This window comes from Physella acuta, unplaced genomic scaffold, assembly GCF_028476545.2.
Source record: "Physella acuta isolate Inbredline_101_S28 unplaced genomic scaffold, ASM2847654v3 ptg000456l, whole genome shotgun sequence".
Lineage (NCBI taxonomy): Eukaryota > Metazoa > Mollusca > Gastropoda > Physidae > Physella > Physella acuta.
The window spans coordinates 1-17,474 of NW_026731975.1; the positions used below are offsets into that span (position 1 = coordinate 1).

The 17,474-nt window shown below is 34.8% G+C and overlaps 1 protein-coding gene across 4 annotated transcripts; it reads left to right on the forward strand.

The window, feature by feature from the left end:
* The first annotated feature begins 4,720 nt into the window (after positions 1 to 4,720).
* On the forward strand, positions 4,721 to 14,951 carry LOC131943429 (uncharacterized). 4 transcript variants are annotated; one of them, XM_059303557.1, is made up of 13 exons: positions 4,721 to 4,934; positions 6,755 to 6,916; positions 7,430 to 7,552; positions 7,996 to 8,097; positions 8,213 to 8,377; positions 9,411 to 9,638; positions 10,066 to 10,133; positions 10,857 to 10,964; positions 11,670 to 11,865; positions 12,303 to 12,402; positions 12,694 to 12,800; positions 13,060 to 13,191; positions 14,264 to 14,951. In XM_059303557.1, exons 2-13 carry the CDS (start codon positions 6,764 to 6,766, stop codon positions 14,384 to 14,386), a joined length of 1,605 nt encoding a protein of 534 aa, XP_059159540.1. In that variant the 5' UTR covers positions 4,721 to 4,934; positions 6,755 to 6,763; the 3' UTR covers positions 14,387 to 14,951. The 4 variants fall into 4 exon arrangements, with proteins under 4 accessions (XP_059159540.1, XP_059159538.1, XP_059159539.1 ...); XM_059303555.1 differs by lacking the exon at positions 4,721 to 4,934 and adding an exon at positions 5,184 to 5,477; XM_059303556.1 differs by lacking the exon at positions 4,721 to 4,934 and adding an exon at positions 5,184 to 5,477 and having other exon boundaries at positions 6,758 to 6,916.
* The last annotated feature ends 2,523 nt before the right edge of the window (positions 14,952 to 17,474 follow it).

Consider the following 17,474-nt stretch of genomic DNA (forward strand, 5'->3'; position numbering starts at 1 on the left):
GGGGGGGTGCAAATCGAAAGTTTGAGGGGGGGGGGGATTGCAAATCGAAAACTTGAGGGGGGGGGGGGTGCAAATCGAAAACTTGAAAGTTTGTCCCCGGGAAGGGTCGCGACGCCTCTGGGGGGGGGGGGGGGTGACACCATTAAGTGCCGCACCGGGTGACACCCGACCTCGCTACGCCACTGTGTAGAAGTGTTGTTTTTTTAGGGCTGGCAGCTTTAGCCAAACAATGTACACTTTTGTTATATTCAAGGTTCAGATACTTTGAGAGTATCTAGCATCACCCATCTCTTTAAAGAGTTGACGTTTTGACCAAGTGGTTTAGAGAAAAAAATCTGAAACATCTCTAGTTCAATGCACACTCTCACCTGTATTGGTTACACTATAGGAATTCCTAAACAGGGCAAGAGAGAAACATCCCATAAATAAAGGCGTGTCTGACGCCCTAATTGTAGACACGGACAGCGTTTTTGTCCCTGCGGTCCCGGGTGGTAATACAATACCGGATGAGACTCTTTTGTAGTGCATCACAGCCCCCCCCCCCCCACCACGACACGTCCGCAATTGTCTCCCCCCTTTCCAACCCCTCCCCCCCCCCCCCCCCCCCCAAGTTCCAACCATTTACTCCATTTGGATTTAGCTGGCTGTAGTCAACGTTTTCATCTCAATTAAGATAAGGACAATTTTTTAAATAAAGTATATATATATATATATAATATATATATATATATATATATATATATATATATATATATATATATATATATATATATATATATATACTATTATATATATATATATATATATATATATATTTATGGGGGGCATTTTCCGCTTGAGTTTGCCCCGGGCATCTACATAGGTCTGCACGCCACTGAACATTGGTGGTAGGGTGCATTATTTGTGCTGTTCAATACCTGGACCCAGTGCTAGACCAATGCTGGAGGAACCTATTGTTTTATGACCGGCAGTTCGTTGCTCGGCTCAGATATCAGGGCGCGTCACAATGGAAGAAGGTAAACAACCGCTATAACAGGTTGTTTCACGCAGGTAACGACCAATGTTCCCTTTAAGCAGAGTTTCTTCCAGGCATCTATTCGTGGGGGGCAAAGCCCTCTGAATTTTTTTTACCCCCCCCCCCCCCCCCCGGAGAAAAAAGTCTGGAAGAAAACACTGCCTTTAAGCTGCGCGGTTGCGCGGCCGCGCAGTAGGTTTGAGCTGCCGCGCAGTGATTTTGTAAAATAAATATATCCTTGCGTAAGACTTTTAGAACACAGCGCACAGAAAATAACATTTTGCACAGTAGCTTTCCCCCCTTAGAGTAGGGAACATTGGTAACGACATGAATAAACTGAACGTTCCAGAAAGTTGGTAGGGGGCGGGGGGGGGGGGGAACAGATCTGGGGGTACAAGTCTTTAAGGTCTGTGAGGATTCTAACACTTACCTGTTTTATTACTGTTCACAAGTTCACCTGCCAAAAGTTACCATTTGTAGTTATTTAGTAAGGCGGTGAATAGCGTCAATGACAACACAGGTACTACAGAGATTATCGTAACGTAGGTAGCAATGTAAACAGAAAGTGATATTTATTTCTCTACCCTAGGCGTTGAAATATCACTTTCTGTTTACATTGCTATTTCAGTAACAACGCCTGCTTCCATCTACTATACCGTAACGTAGGTATAATTACAGGGTGATGGGGGAAATTTTGACCTCCGTAGCCGATGAAGAAAATCTAGCTTTTATGACACACCCCCTCCCTCTCTCTCTCCTCCCCTCCCTCCCCCCCCCCACCCCCCACCCCACAATGGTGAAGTAGTCGAGAAGTGGACTACTCTGGTGATTTTGAGAGTTGGGAACAACTTTAAAATACTTCAGCCTCGGTACTTAATACTTGATTAGTATTCTCATTCTAATTAACAAATATGTAAACAGAGTATTATTACAATCCCAAAGTTACGTAATAAAGTCCTAGTAAAGACAGAAAACAATCTACAGCCAGACGGGATTCGAGCCCGCCATTTCTCACGGCGCCGATTCGCCGTCGAGAGTTGCGAACAACTCTAGAATACTTCAGCCTCGGTAGCTAATACTTGAGTAGTATACTTATTCCAGCCTTAAAATGAATTTTCGCCAGTTTTCCCTACAGTGCTGCACTCTCATTTACATTAAGGGTATTCGTTTTTGATTCGGTGAGTTAGAATTAGTTTTTGGCCGTGAACACATGCGCTAGGAGATTGGGGGTCAAGGGTCTCGCTTGACCGCCAGCCCTCTCTTGAAGTTATAAAATGATGTGAGAAATTATAGAATTTCGAAGTATGAAAAAATTAACATTACAAAATTGTGACGTGATTGTACAAAGTGGGAAAGAGCTAGCGATGGGCATTAGGCCCTGGGTTTGGAGTGGATCTTATTTGCAGGCATTAGGCCATGTATTTTGAATGGATCTGTATTTACACGCATTAGGCCATGTATTTTGAATGGATCTGTATTTACACGCATTAGGCCATGTATTTTCAGTGTATCTGTATTTACACGCATTAGGCAATACTTTGTGGTGGTGGGGGTGGGGGGGGGGGGGGTCGGGAAGGAGCCGAATGTGTGATGACTGTTGTGATCTAAAAAGTAGTTTTAGACACTGTTGGCCCAGCTGTGAGAATAAATTTGTAATTTATTTATAACTAAAACTATAATTCTGATGGGGGGGGGGGGGGGTTAATAGGCTGAGTTGTGACGTCTTAAAGGGGTGGGGGATGGGGGGTCTTGCTTTTTGTGACGATGTAGAGAAGAACTGCTTTTTTTTTTAAAAATTAAAAATGTGACGTCATACATGTATGACCCCTATTTCTTAAAAAAGGTCGCATGTCCGTTAATTATTGCGATATTAGACCTTAGTACTGTTTTAGATAGGGTGCGGTGAACGGCCTCACAATAGCACGCAAACGTGGAGGACGGACGGACCGTAGGACACGTGCATTTTGTTCAAAGGTGCGTCCAGCTTTCGTTACAATAAATCACTAAATGCTATTGATTTTAAAACGTGTTCAAAATATATATGGTCAGTTGACACAGAAGCGTAGCTGTGGTAGGGTGACCTCACCGGGCGCCGACCCTAAGGGTGCGCCATATATTCGGGGCTGAATAACTGAATCCCAAACAGTCGAAGTTTTTAAAAAAATAAACTGTTACTTGGCTTAACGAATGATTTAACTGTTTTCTACATCAGATGTGTGACACCAAAATGAAACCTGTCTAGGAACAATGCCTGGTAAAAAGCGACCTTTCCGAATGGGGTGAGGGCGTTTTTTTTTCTCACCATTGTGAATAACTATATGTAAATGGGGGTGGGGGGGGGGGGGGGGGGGTAGCAAAATTGATAGTTCGCCCGGGCGCTGGAATGGGTCACTACGCCACTGAGTCGACACCTTTCGGGGTCAGAGGTCACCCAACCAACGTTTCTCTTCATCGGGTTTGAACAACTGGTCAGCGTGCTAGCACGTCTTCTTCTTCTTCGTTCTTAATTTTTAGTGTTGGAAGGGATCGAGCCTTATCTGCCAGAGGGTTTGAACTCGAGACTCTAGCACGTCTAACTCGTCGTTCAAAGCCGAGGCGAGTCGGTGCTGGTGGGTTGTGGTGGTATCCTATTCCCTCTGTGCACACCCAGATTGTTCCGCCTTTACCGGTAACTATTTTTCTGTACATTTGCATACATATGGCGTATGTGGTAGATCAATACAACCTGAATCGGCCTCATAGGGAACTGTAAGTAAAGTAAAATACCACCGGGAAGGTGAAGTAGAGTTAATCTGTTTCAGAGACCTCGACATATGAAAGGATAGTGTGCTCAGGACTATGCCCATCCGCCTATACTTTCCCTAACGTGTGTCAGGTACTCATCATAGCTGGTTGGACTTAGGGACGTTCTTCGGACATGAACCAGGATTTGATCTCAAGACTTTCGGGGTAGCAGTCATATGCTCTACCTTCTAACCAAGCACGGTGGACTGTGCTTTATTTTATTTACGCGATGTCTCAAACAGCCAGTTGGGTGCCATCTTAAAGACACAAACCTGGTTTTGTGTGCCTGTGGTCTGGTATTGTAACACTTCAATGAAACCTGGCTAAACTTATGGTTTGCCACCCAGATATCAGTCAACCACATTCCAGAGGCGTAGCGGGGGGGGGGGCGTGGGGTACATATCTCCCAGGGGGCCGACCCTAGGGGGCGCCAAAATGGTGGGTTGGAAAAAAAATTAATAGCTCATTTTAGCTGCAGTTTTGCATTATAAGTATAAAAAAAATATTGGGGGGGGGGGGGGGCGCGTCAAATTGAAAGTTTGTCCCTGGGCGCCGGGAAGGGTCGCTACGCCTCTGCCACATTCTCTGTGCATTGAGTGTGATAGTGGCTGATTAGAAAAGCTTCATTTTGTTGTAGACAAGTCAGTGATTGAATTGTTTACACATCAGAACATATGCCTGGTGCTCCCCCAGTCTACGGCCCCTCCCACCACCAAAAAAAGAAAAAAATGTAATTTATTTAGAAAATGTATACTTTAACCAGTATCTGCTCCACCCCCTTCCCACCAGAAACTTTAGTGCACCCTCCTCTCTCTGGAGAAAATATCTGAAAGACTGAAAGAGGCACTGTCCTCCCCCTACCTCACCCCACTGCAAAAAAAAAAAGCTAGGTTTTATTATGAACTAAAGTTTGTTTATGTGTATGTATTATTGATACCATAATTGTATAATGTTGGGTAAGGTGAAAGGCATCAGTAATTCCTGTATATGGCGCCAAGCCTTCACACCCCTCTGCATACTTCATACAGCATACCCATAGCAACTGGTGTGTTCTAAAGTAGTATGTAAAGTCACACATCAATTTCATGATGCATTTAATGTTACTGCTGAATGACAAGGTTGCAACACAAAATCTGTAAGCATGCCAAAATGTCTACATTCTATTAATAAAATAATGTTACACCTTTTTACAGAAATCAATAACTTCATGATGAGCTTATATATATATATATATATATATATATATATATATATATATATATATATATATATATATATATATATATATATATATATATATATATATATATATATATATATATATAATTAAAAATAACTGCATTGAGCTTTTAAGCTACCTATAAATGATATACTACTGTAATAAATATAAGGGCAAATAGATTATGATACCAAGATTAACCTTGATAGTACAAGATAAGCTATGATATTGATGTTACATTTATTTTAGATAGTGGCTGAGTTGGTTTAGTCTAGGATGACTATAAACATGTTTTTAACTGTATGAGACTCCAAGAACTTCATATTTTTAGAGGGTTTTACAAGAAGATAGTTTTGAAGACATTTAAAAAGTAAATGTTGGTTTAATGTGACAATCCTGGAATAGACATGAAGAATCCTAACATTTGGCTACTAATTTTTTTTAAAGTATGAGTTTCTGGTAAGAGTTTTTTATTGCATTAAATTGTATTGTTCTTATTTAATTTTTAGTTTTGTTATTATAAAAAAATTAAACTTAACAATAGTACAAGACTATCACTATTCGTGTTTAGTGGAATAATATTTAAAGAATGATATTTTTTTGTTTTCCATTCCTATTGAGTTTCTCTGCAATTTGAATAAAATAATTAGCAACATAGTAATTGGTTGTCTCCCTTTGTTAAATATAATTAATGCACTGGAGATAACTAACAATACTAACATACATCAATAATTGTTGTTAAACAATCCAATATATTTTTTCAGCATTGCAGTTTGTCTGAATTTGTTGAGCAATATGTTCTGAAACATGTTTTAATACATGAATAGGTCTGTTTATTAAAATGAAATTTATGAAGTATTCATAGCACTAATATTGTATGTATTCTAGTTACAACTCAGTTTTTACTTGTAATCAGTGTTTATGTGGCTTTGACGTAAACGTACAGCAGGAATTAATTTTATATTCATTTTTATAACATTAAAATTTGTTTCTAATGACATCAGTGATCTTGTAATAGATTTTGGCATAGCACAGAAGGCTAACAACATTCATCCTCAAATTTTGCTTATTCAAATGCAGCATTTTGCACATATAGCAGTGTCTTTGTAGCATACTCTATGCTGTCTCATATTTTAAATGACCTGGTTTTTTTTTTTGGTTTTTTTAAAACCCTTTTTCTTATAGTTTAGCCATTCCGACTTAGTTGTTACTGGTAATTGCTAATAATATGGTGTTTGACTTAATTTTTATTTACTTTGACTAAGATTTTTGAGCTTTGTTTATTTTTGTAATTTATTAACATTGTAAAAAAGTAATCAAATAAGCCAAAAGACTGTATTTTAAGTTTTTTTACCAGCAGGATGAGATGCAAGAATTAAAATTGGACTCAGTGATCTCATAATGGATTTTGGCATAGCACAGAAGGCTAAAAACATTCATCCTCAAATTTTGCTTTCACAAATGCAGCATTTTGCCCATACAACAATTTATTTGTAGCCTACTCTATGCTGTCTCATAACATATTTTAAATGATCTGGTTTTTTTTTTTACTTTTTTTTCTTATAGTTTAGATATTCCGGCTTAGTTGTTACTGGTAATTGCTAATATGTTGTTTGACTTCATTTTTATTTACTTTGACTAAGATTTATTAGCTTTGATTATTTTTGTAATTTATTAACCTTTTAAAAAAGTAATCAAATAAGCCAAAAGACAGTATTTTATGTTGTTTTTACCAGCAGGATGAGATGCAAGAATTAAAATTGGACTCCACAGACAGCCCAATGACCAGGAATGACCAGGACAGTTACCTTTTGATTGTGTCTGGCACTCCAGCACAGGATCAGAGGGAGACGGAGAATTCTCCAATTACACCCAAAACAAAGAGGAAAAATGAAAAGGTTATTTAAATTTAAATATTTTTTTTTACTAGTTTAACATTGAAAAATAGCCCTGCTGTGGTTCTTTAGATGGCCGTCAAGGCAGTTGAAGTAGAAATTTTTTTATTTTTTTTTGCGGCTTACACATACTTGAATGTATTGTGGTCAAAGTTCTAATGCACACCGGCTTTTACTTTCTCTTATTTGAGCCTGGAACCCATCCAGTGTTTCTTTCAGACTTTTCTCCATGTGGGAACTTGAAACGTTCCAGGGTGGGGTGGGGGTGACAGATTAAATTTTCCAGGATAGCAAACACTGGTAAAATTATATATTGCCTATGTAAGGTCTATTTTGTTCGAGGGGGTAGTGTGTGGTAGACTTGCTTCGGAATGCCTGAAAGAAACTCTGAACTCATCATTGCTGGGTCGACTCAGCAACACACCATCCTATCTTTGGATGACACCCTCCAAGTAAATAAACTTTTGACATTCACATCTCTTATGAAATGAAAATAAAAATGTACATTTTTATCAGGACTCTGTTACTGAAGAGCTCCACCATGCCAGTGATATGTCAGCGTCGTTAGAGTATGATGAAGCAACACAGGGGGCAGATGACTGCGGTCAGTTTAGCAGGTCAAGCTCAATCAGATTAGAGGTGGGTCAAATCTGCTATAATTAGAATTGTATTTGGGTCAGTTATAGAAACAATGTTCAGTCAGTATCTTTCTGTATTTGTGTGAAGAGTTTTAATACAGAAACTGACTTTAGACTTTAATGTGATTGAGCAGAAACATATGCATTGCATTATAGAACAAAGAGTAGATGTTTTTATTTTATATTCTTTCATTGTAAATTATTGTGTCAAGTTTATGTGGACTCATGCAGTTGGATAATCTAGAGTTTCGTGTGATGACAGTTTCAATACCTATGCAACAGCTCAGGGTATATGTATCACATATTCTGTTTAAAAATGTGGATGCAGTTTTAAAAACTTTTATAATATTAACAGAGGTTAGAAATAAATGCTTGTTTGTATTCAAAATGTTTATTTTTTCTATCGTATTTAACAATTTTTAATCTATATTATTCAACTGTTAGATTCAGGATTTGTGTAATGATGGTAGCTTTAACTTTACCACAAGCACGCTACGTAAATGCAAGCAGTTGGTGCTTCGACCTTACTGGAAACTTCTTGTATTTGTAAGTTACTTTTTGCTTTTAGGAAACTTCTTGAATGTGTAATCCAATGCTACATATGTAATTAAATGCAGTTCTAGCGATGTTGTTTATATGTATATGTGTATATTCTGTAAAGATTGGATGGAGGGGATTTCACAAAGAATCCATTCATGCCAACAAAAGGCGTTGGAAGATTGTCAACTTCCTGTATCCGATGCTGATGGTATTGCTGCTGTTGTACACCTACATGTATGAGATCCTGGCCTGTGAGTGGAAGCTCAACATCGCTACAGACAGCAAGGTTTGTTTTAGGTTAACTTGTGTTAAACTATGGGACAACGTGGCCTAAGCAGTAGAGTGATAGGCTGCTAACCCAAAAGTCTCGAGTTCAAATCCGGGTCCTAGTCAGTAGACTTGCTCTGATGGGTACTTAACTCATGTTAGGGAATGTAAAGTAGGCTGTTTCTACTAATTGAATTTGTATACTGAGTGTTATTTTTAATTGCCTTTTAATCCACATATTTGAATGAAAACATTCATATGACCATGAAGCTAAAGTGATTAAACACAAAAAGTAAAATGGGCAGATAAGATAGCAGTTATCTCCTTGTCTTGTTTATCTCCCCTGTCTTGTTTATCTCCCCTATGCTACACTACAAGGCCTACATCAATAAAGTCAGATTTCAAAAAGATGTCTGTAAATATTGTATATTGATTAGGTGATTAGATATCCATCTGATCTCTGTGTTGAATTGATATTAAGTATTCATTATCCTAACATGGTTCTAATTCACTGCTAATCATAACCTCTTTCTATCCCACATAACCCTTATGAGGTCAATAAATTATCTTCCCTAAATTAAGAATTAAACTCATCTTGCTAGCATGTCTGGCTAATCTATTATCCTGAACAAACCATAATTGATATATTGGAAGTCAAAGAAAAATGTTATCTTTCTGACCTGACAGATGAAGTAGAGTTCACCTGTTTCTGTGACCTCAGCTTATGAAAGGAAAGTGTGGTCAGTTCAATGCCCTATTGCCTTTACCTTCTCTAATGTTAGTCAGGTACCCATTAGAGCTGGATGGACTCTGGCTCATGATCTGAATTAAGTTAGCAGTCATTCATTCTACCATCAATTAAAAATCCTAATATATTTTGGCAATTATTGCTCTATTTTGCGTGAATTATTTCATTACATTTGTTTATAATCCTTATTTACTTTATTATTCTCATCATCTTATATAATTATCAAATAAAATTTGTTTATATTTATGTATATCATTAAAAATTGAAGAGCTGTTGCTAACACAACTATGCATGTCACTGTCAGGTACCAACAACAGCTGTTCCCATGACAACGCCAAACTCTTCAATCCCAATGAGCAGCTTAGTCCCAGCTATTTTAAAGGGCAGTAACTCCTCCAGCTGGAACATAGGCTGTGAGCACATTGTCACCACCTACATGATACCCAACATCCTCCACCTCCTGGCCTACACGTTTGGCCTCTACTACTTTAGGATACAGGAAAATGAGCAGTTGTATGCGCTCATGGAAAAAGTTTGTAGTTTTCATTTAATTTTGTTGTACAAACTTAGATAAAAGTATTTATTTTTTTGTATTGAAGTCTTTGGCAAAACAAAAACATCTGTTTACTACAGTTAAGAATTGAGTTTATGTGACAGATGAAGTAGAGTTTGTTTCTTTAACTTTTAGAATTATTGTTAAAACTTGAGTCTATATTACAGATGAAGTAGAGTTTAATTTTTTTCTTTAACCTTAGCATATAATATGCGGTCTTCGCCATGCCGAACCACATTTACTTCCCTTGAATTTAAATCTGCTTCTCATTAAAACTGGGTAGATTCCGTGACATCCAAACAACCAATCACAAGATTGTCAGGTTGGCAGTCTTGCACTGTACCATGACGTCACATAAGTATAGGTTTATAACTTTATAACATTGAATTCATTGATATAACCCCAGGTGTTTCTTCAAGCTACACCTGTACAAGCTAGGACAGCCTCACAGCAAAAAATGATACATAGACTTAGGTAAGTTGTTGTGGTGTCTCTACCAATATGTCTAAAGGGGCTTCAAGAATACACAATATGATCTATAACTAGAATGGCTTCTGTGAACAGGACAGAAATATCCATCTTATTTCCGCACAATCTAATCAATTACATGAATAGATAAATAGTAAACACAAAACTTTTAATCATTATATAAATCACTAATTCACTTTGTCTACACTACAAGTAAACTCCCTACCTCATATACTATGTCCTGACTGTCTCTCTAGTCTTGTCTCCTAGTTGTTAGGTGCTCTTCATGTCATACTCACATACAGACATTCTTGCAAGCAAATATAACCACAGCAAATACTCTGAAACCAAAGTGTCTACTGTCAATCCAAACTAACCATAAACTTCAAACTTATTAATTCATATGTCTTACTCTACCATTTAGTCCAGTCATGTAATAATCTACACTTAAAACATCCTAACCAATAATCATACATAGATTCAGATGATCTGTTAATTAATGATCTATAACATTAGATAAGCCCAAATAAATCATTATTTTTAGACTCAGGTGATCTATTAATTAGTGATACCTAGGCTTAGATAAATCTATAGAATTAATGATAAATGTACTTAGTAAGTTTCAACAACGGCTTATGATTTAATCTTGACAAAGTATTTCTATGCAACAATAACAATTTGAATTAAAAGATATTTGTACTCATGTGTTGTTGTTTTATTTTATTCCAGACTGTTCCTTGTGGCTGGGTCCTTGTGGGTGTTCTTAACTGTTTTACTGCAGTGTCTGTATGTTTGGGCCTTCAATTTCCCTAAGTTGCCTCTCTTCAAAACTATTGGGTCAGTGCGAGATAGTAGTTTAGTAAAATGTAAACATCTTTAATAGGTTGGAGTATAGCTTTTTGATTGGGTGCATGAAGTTAGTATATAAATGTTAACATTTTCAATAAATTGGAATATATTTTGGTCATAGGATTAGTGCAAGATATTATTTATATGATTATTTTCAGTACATTTATAAAGATTAAATTAATATTTTCACTATATTTATAGATTAAGTTATTATTTTTACTACATTTGTAAAGTTTGAACTATTATATTCACTATATTTATAAACATTAATTTATTATTTTTACTAAATTTGTTAAGATCAAATTATTATTTTCACTATACTTTATAATGTTAAAATTATTATATTGTTCATTTCTAAATCTGCTTTAAACAAATTTAAAGAATGCAAGAATTTGAAGCTCACATGTCTATAGTTATTAATGCTTTTAACCCTCTGCCCTCTGAGCATACAATCTTAAACCCAATTTAAATAAGGTGCATCTATATTGGCATCATGACTTGATGATGATGATGTTGCTCACTGAGAGATGTAAATTTGTATACAACTTTTCACTTTTGTTCTGAGAGTTTCTAAATGTCATTTTGATCCTGTTTCGAAAATAAACCCCACAATCTTAACATAAACTGTGAGCATAAAATTCTGACATCACAAGTGTTAAATCAATGCAACAGTGCCATCTGTTTGATTGACAGCTGTATCCTCCCCTACAGGGTGCCTGGCTACTGGTCACTGTTTGGCATCGAGCTGCTGGGACGGACTCTCTTTAACGCGGTCATCCTGGCCATCGTGATGAATTACGCCACCCAGTGTGAGATGATAAAGTTCTACGTGCGGGGGCTCAGCATGAGACTACAAGAAAAATCTACGGATCTAAAAACTGCTATGAAGGTCAGTTCCCAAAGAATGTTCTTCACAAACTTATATCAATTATAGGCATTGTTTTGTGACTATACATTATATACTTCATTTAAGAATTTTAAAAATATTTTCATAACAATTCAAAACATATTTTTACATGAAGAGTTTTCACTGACCATAAGTCAAACATTAGAGATTTCTTATTGTACTTGTGTCTCCTACATCGTTAGAGATTTCTTATAGTACTTGTGTCCCCTACATCGTTAGAGATTTCTTATAGTACTTGTGTCCCCTACATCCACATGAAATAATATGGTGTGGTCTTAAAGAAAAATTCTATCATATCATCACTTGTTATAACTTCTCGATTATCTATTTTTTTAAATTTAAGAAAAACTATCTAAAATGCCCCTGAATTATAAAATTTAAAAGTCAGATTAAACAGTATTTTAAAATTTCAAATACAGGATCTGCTAATGCTAAGGCAGAGTTTGAGTTTATTGAATGGGATAATCTCCAAAATGACCTCACTTGTGGCTGTCATTCTTGCAGAGTTAACTATCATTGGTAAGGGAGATCATTTGTTAAATTTTAATTATTCAAGGTAAATAATAGGTTTTTTTTAAAAAAAGGAGCAGTTTTCAATATTTGTAAACAGTTTAATTTTGAAAGATAGTGCTAGTTTATAAAATAGAATTTAAAGTTAGTGATCATTAAAAGAATAATTAAGTGCAGATACATAATGCAACTGGTCTGTCTGTATATATTTATAATTATTTCTGTTCAAATCATATGTAATATTACTTACCTGAAGAGGTATTAGGCTATTATTAAAAAGTTATAACCTCTCTGTATCAGGTATCTGTATATTGTTCTTAAATGAGATGAACGACCCAAAAGTCTGGGCATACAGGAGCCTTTTCCCACTTATCTGGGCTGTAATGCTTTCATTTCCTCTGTTTCAAGTAAGTTCCCTGAATTCTCTTGCAGTTCAAAAAATAGATAAAAATTTGCTTGCTTTTAAATAGACCAGAAGATTGGTATTTTTTTTTGACTCAGAGAGCAGAATATTATTTTCTTATACTGACGAGAAGATTGCTTTATTGTGCACACGGAACAGAACTTTTCAATTTTGCAAAATACTTTCATGTAAAATGTGTAATGTGTGTGCTCTGTGTAATATGTGTAATATGTGTAATGTGTATGTCTGTATGTAATCACCAGGCTGCTCGAGTCAATTCTATCTGTCTGAGGATTCAGAAAATTTCTTTAGAGATGCGGGTGTTTGGGTACAAGGGAGCATCCATTTTGGACCTGGATTCCTTTCTTCAGTTTGTTTCCTTGACCAAACTAAAAGTAAGTTGGTCATTCAATCCTTGACCAAACTAAAAGTAAGTTGGTCATTCAATCCTTGACCAAACTAAAAGTAAGTTGGTCATTCAATCCTTGACCAAATTAAAAGTAAGTTGGTCATTCAATCCTTGACCAAACTAAAAGTAAGTTGGTCATTCAATCCTTGACCAAACTAAAAGTAAGTTGGTCATTCAATCCTTGACCAAATTAAAAGTAAGTTGGTCATTCAATCCTTGACCAAACTAAAAGTAAGTTGGTCATTCAATCCTTGACCAAACTAAAAGTAAGTTGGTCATTCAATCCTTGACCAAACTAAAAGTAAGTTGGTCATTCAATCCTTGACCAAACTAAAAGTAAGTTGGTCATTCAATCCTTGACCAAATTAAAAGTAAGTTGGTCATTCAATCCTTGAGTAAATTAAAAGTAAGTTGGTCATTCAATCCTTGACTAAATTAAAAGTAAGTTGGTCATTTTAGAAACTATTTATTCCTAAAGAAGCTATTTTACAAACTATTTTAGAAACATTTTCTCAAAATAGTTTTAGAAACTTATTTCTGCCTAACGGTTTTTATTGAGCCTTTCCAGTATTTGAATTTACTTTGTAGAGCCTCCATTAAAACAAATGTTACACTTACACCTATTTTATTTGTCTGCTTTATATAAAAATAATTTTATCAAATTAAAAACAAAAAAACAACACACTTTCAAAGAGATACATGCAGCCCAACACTGCCAGATTCCTGACTCCTTGGCTAAACAATGGAAACTAAATTATCTTCATGCTTTTTAATGAAGTTTGGATAGCATTAGTTTTATTCTATAACCCCAACTTTGCAGTATTTTTATTTAACTTTTAAATAAGATTCTAGTATAAGAAATGTAGCTCAGATTTGTTTGTAAAGTCTGTATTTAAGAGTGGTTTTTTGTCAGAATCAAATTTTTTTAGTTTTCTTCTAATCTGTTTTGTTTGATGTTCCCTGCCATAAAATAGTTTCTAAAGTCTGTGCTCATGACTAATTCTTTAACTGAATCAAATTTCTTACCTTTCTTCTAACTTGTTTTGTTTATGTTCCAGGCCAAGTTGTTCCACATCCCCATGTTACCGTCCCACCTTATTTTTGCTGGAGTGGTCGGCGCCTTCGTCCTCCTGATTCTTGTACAGACCAGCAGCATTGGGCCATCCAATTATTTCTTTTAATTAACGATGTGTCAATCATACAACACAGCCTGCTGGATCAGACCCTGTAAATAATTTACATATGGATCATGGTGGTCACATGACAGAGTTAAAGACTGATTATCTATGCAGGACTTTGCAGAGTCCACTTAGCTTTAATAAGTACCTGACTGATGTTGGGAAAAGACATTGTAATTAGGCATTGTTCAAGCCTCATATATTCTGTTTGACCTCTATTTAATCTGTATAGTTAATGGTCAACATAATAGTATTTCGCTTTAAGAATACAAAATTTTATTTTTATTACTGAACCCTTCTTGTGCCTTCATTGTTCAGATAATATGACACAAACTTTTACACTCATTGTAGGCTTAAATGATCAATATTTGATCCCCCATTTCAGTTCCCCATTATTTATGCGCATCAACATTTTGTAATGTTTAAACTGATGTGTTATTTATATATGATTCATCATGAAGGATAATTGAATGCATGTAAAGCCAATTATATTGATCATTATTCATTTTAAACTTACTTTGAAACTGGATTGAGATTTAATAACAAAATACAAATAAACAAATAAGCCTGAAACATAATTTTAAAATAGCAAAATTTTGTTTTGGAAACTGTAATCATTAAAAAAAAAATTAAATTAATTATTAAATTACTTTCACATAAGTTCATCTAATTATTTACAGTGGTATTAATGAAAAAAGTTTATGCACAAAAAAAGCAAATAGTTTTTCTGTTTAAGAATACTAGCTGTGATTTTTAATTTAATTACAACAAACAGGAAATAGATTAATTGTGTTATTTAAAATGCTATCATATAAATGAATTACAATAAAATTGCAAATCCTAGCCTAATTAATATTTTACTAATGGCTGATTTTGTTTTAGTCTGCTTGAGTACTTTATTGATTGCTAATTTCTCAGCTACAGATTTTATTTAGCATTAATTAGACACTTACACTGCAGGATTGAATTTACAGATCTGTTTTGATGTTCCAATATTTACACTTAATTATTACAAAGATAGGGATCATTGTTGTAAAATAATTGAATAATTTCATTGTTGTTAAGTTATTGTTTTATCTGTTTTCTATTATGGATTTCAACAAATATTCTTTCTTTTTAATGACTTTGTTCCCATCAGGTGGATGTCTAGAAAAAAAAAATTACATAAATCTATTGTAATTGTATCATAAAATTAAATGCATTTATATTTTTTTTTTAGCTCAAGCAAAATCATAATTTCTTTATCTGTTTATTATTTTATAATTAAATGTTTGTTTTATAAGTACTCATGTTGCCATTTATCCATGTGACATTTTTAAAAAAAAAATTTGATTTGAAAAAATGTTTAAATAATAATCTATATTATGTTAATTTCATGCTACATTTGATTATACTTGTCTTTCATACAAACCTTTGATAAACTATGTTGGTATATTTTGCATTCCAAACTGCTGATGCAGCATTTATACAAAAAATAAACTTGTTGCTGTATTGCTTGAGGTATTCAATTTACACATTGACTGTTACAATGGTGATATTTTGTTATTTTATCATTGCTTTTGAATAAATCTATCAGATTATCAGTGTTGGACTTTTTGAAATTACTTTCTAAATGTTGAATGCTACCACAATAAATGCATGTTTTCACCTGTTATAAAAGAATAAAAAGGAAGAGAAACAAGGAGTAATAAAATAGTTTTAAAATTTTATTTTTCAAGGGAAGTAACAAAATAGTACGTCAGCATAAAACAAACCAACGAATGATTACCTCCCTTGCATGTAAACACTTAAATAATTGTTCGCTGAGTAATAAAGGTAGTAAGGTATGGTACAACTTGTGGGCTGCGAAGTTAAAAGCTAGCCTGATGAACATGCACCAGCGTAGATCAATCTGCAAGCCCTTAGCAGTTTTCTTCCAGGCCCTAAGGGGTCATAAAAGAAATTAACTTCGGTCCTTTACATTGGAATAATAAATGTAAATTTTTCTTTTCTTATTTGTAAGACCGTTTTAATGTAAAATAAAATAAACCGGGAGTGATCTCCCCTAAAATTTCTCGAATATTCTTATATAACTTGAAATGTAGACATGATTTTTAATTACTTGAAACTTTTAAAAATAGAATAGAATCTCATAGAAAAAAGAATTGCGCACCAAGCGAACGGCAAAACAAAATGTGCATAATAGTGCGCAATATTATTAGTACTTTATAAATTTACATGCGTTTTTTGAGAAATCGAAAATAGCGTAAATTAGTACTTCCGGTCAACGAAAATTACTCACAATTTGACAGAAGGCAGAGAGTTAGATATGTTACTTACATGTGAAATTTCATTTATCTAACTGAAATAGTACTCAAGTTATAGGCTTTTGAAAAATTCAAAGTAGAAAAAGTACCACTTCCGGTTATCGGAAATCGCTCAAAAGTTGATCAGGATCTACGATTTTGATAAAATACTTATATATGAAATTTCATCAACCTAGCTGTAACGGTACTCAAGTTATCGTGTTTACGCACAGACACACACACAAGATTGCAAAAGTATGTTTTTCCGTATCAGTGAGGTGTAAAACGTCGAGATTTGTAAAAATCTAGATTTTTGTTTTTGCACGATTACAATACTTTCTCTATACGAGAATGTAAAAATATCTAAAACTAGCGATGTGTATAATACAGACCTAGAATCTATTATTTTCATGAATGGCTAAATGAAAACGAACGTTTTTGTTTTACGTTGTAGAAGATGGTGTACATAATGTCGTGAGTAACTCGTAAGCCAGGGCTGCTGAGTGCTGGGCATTGTAGCCTGCTCATACACAGGAACACCTAAAACCCGAATTAATAATAAAGTTAGTCACTTCTCACATAGTCGACATGTTTAATTTTTTTTATTTATTAAAGTTTCAAATGCAGCGGCTGAACTAGAATATAAATAAGCAAATAAACATATACATGTATATATATATATATATATATATATATATATATATATATATATATATATATATATATATATATGTAACTAGGGGAAGTTACCAGAGAAATAAGAACGCAGTACAGCGCTGTCAACTTTGACACGACTGATGTAATAA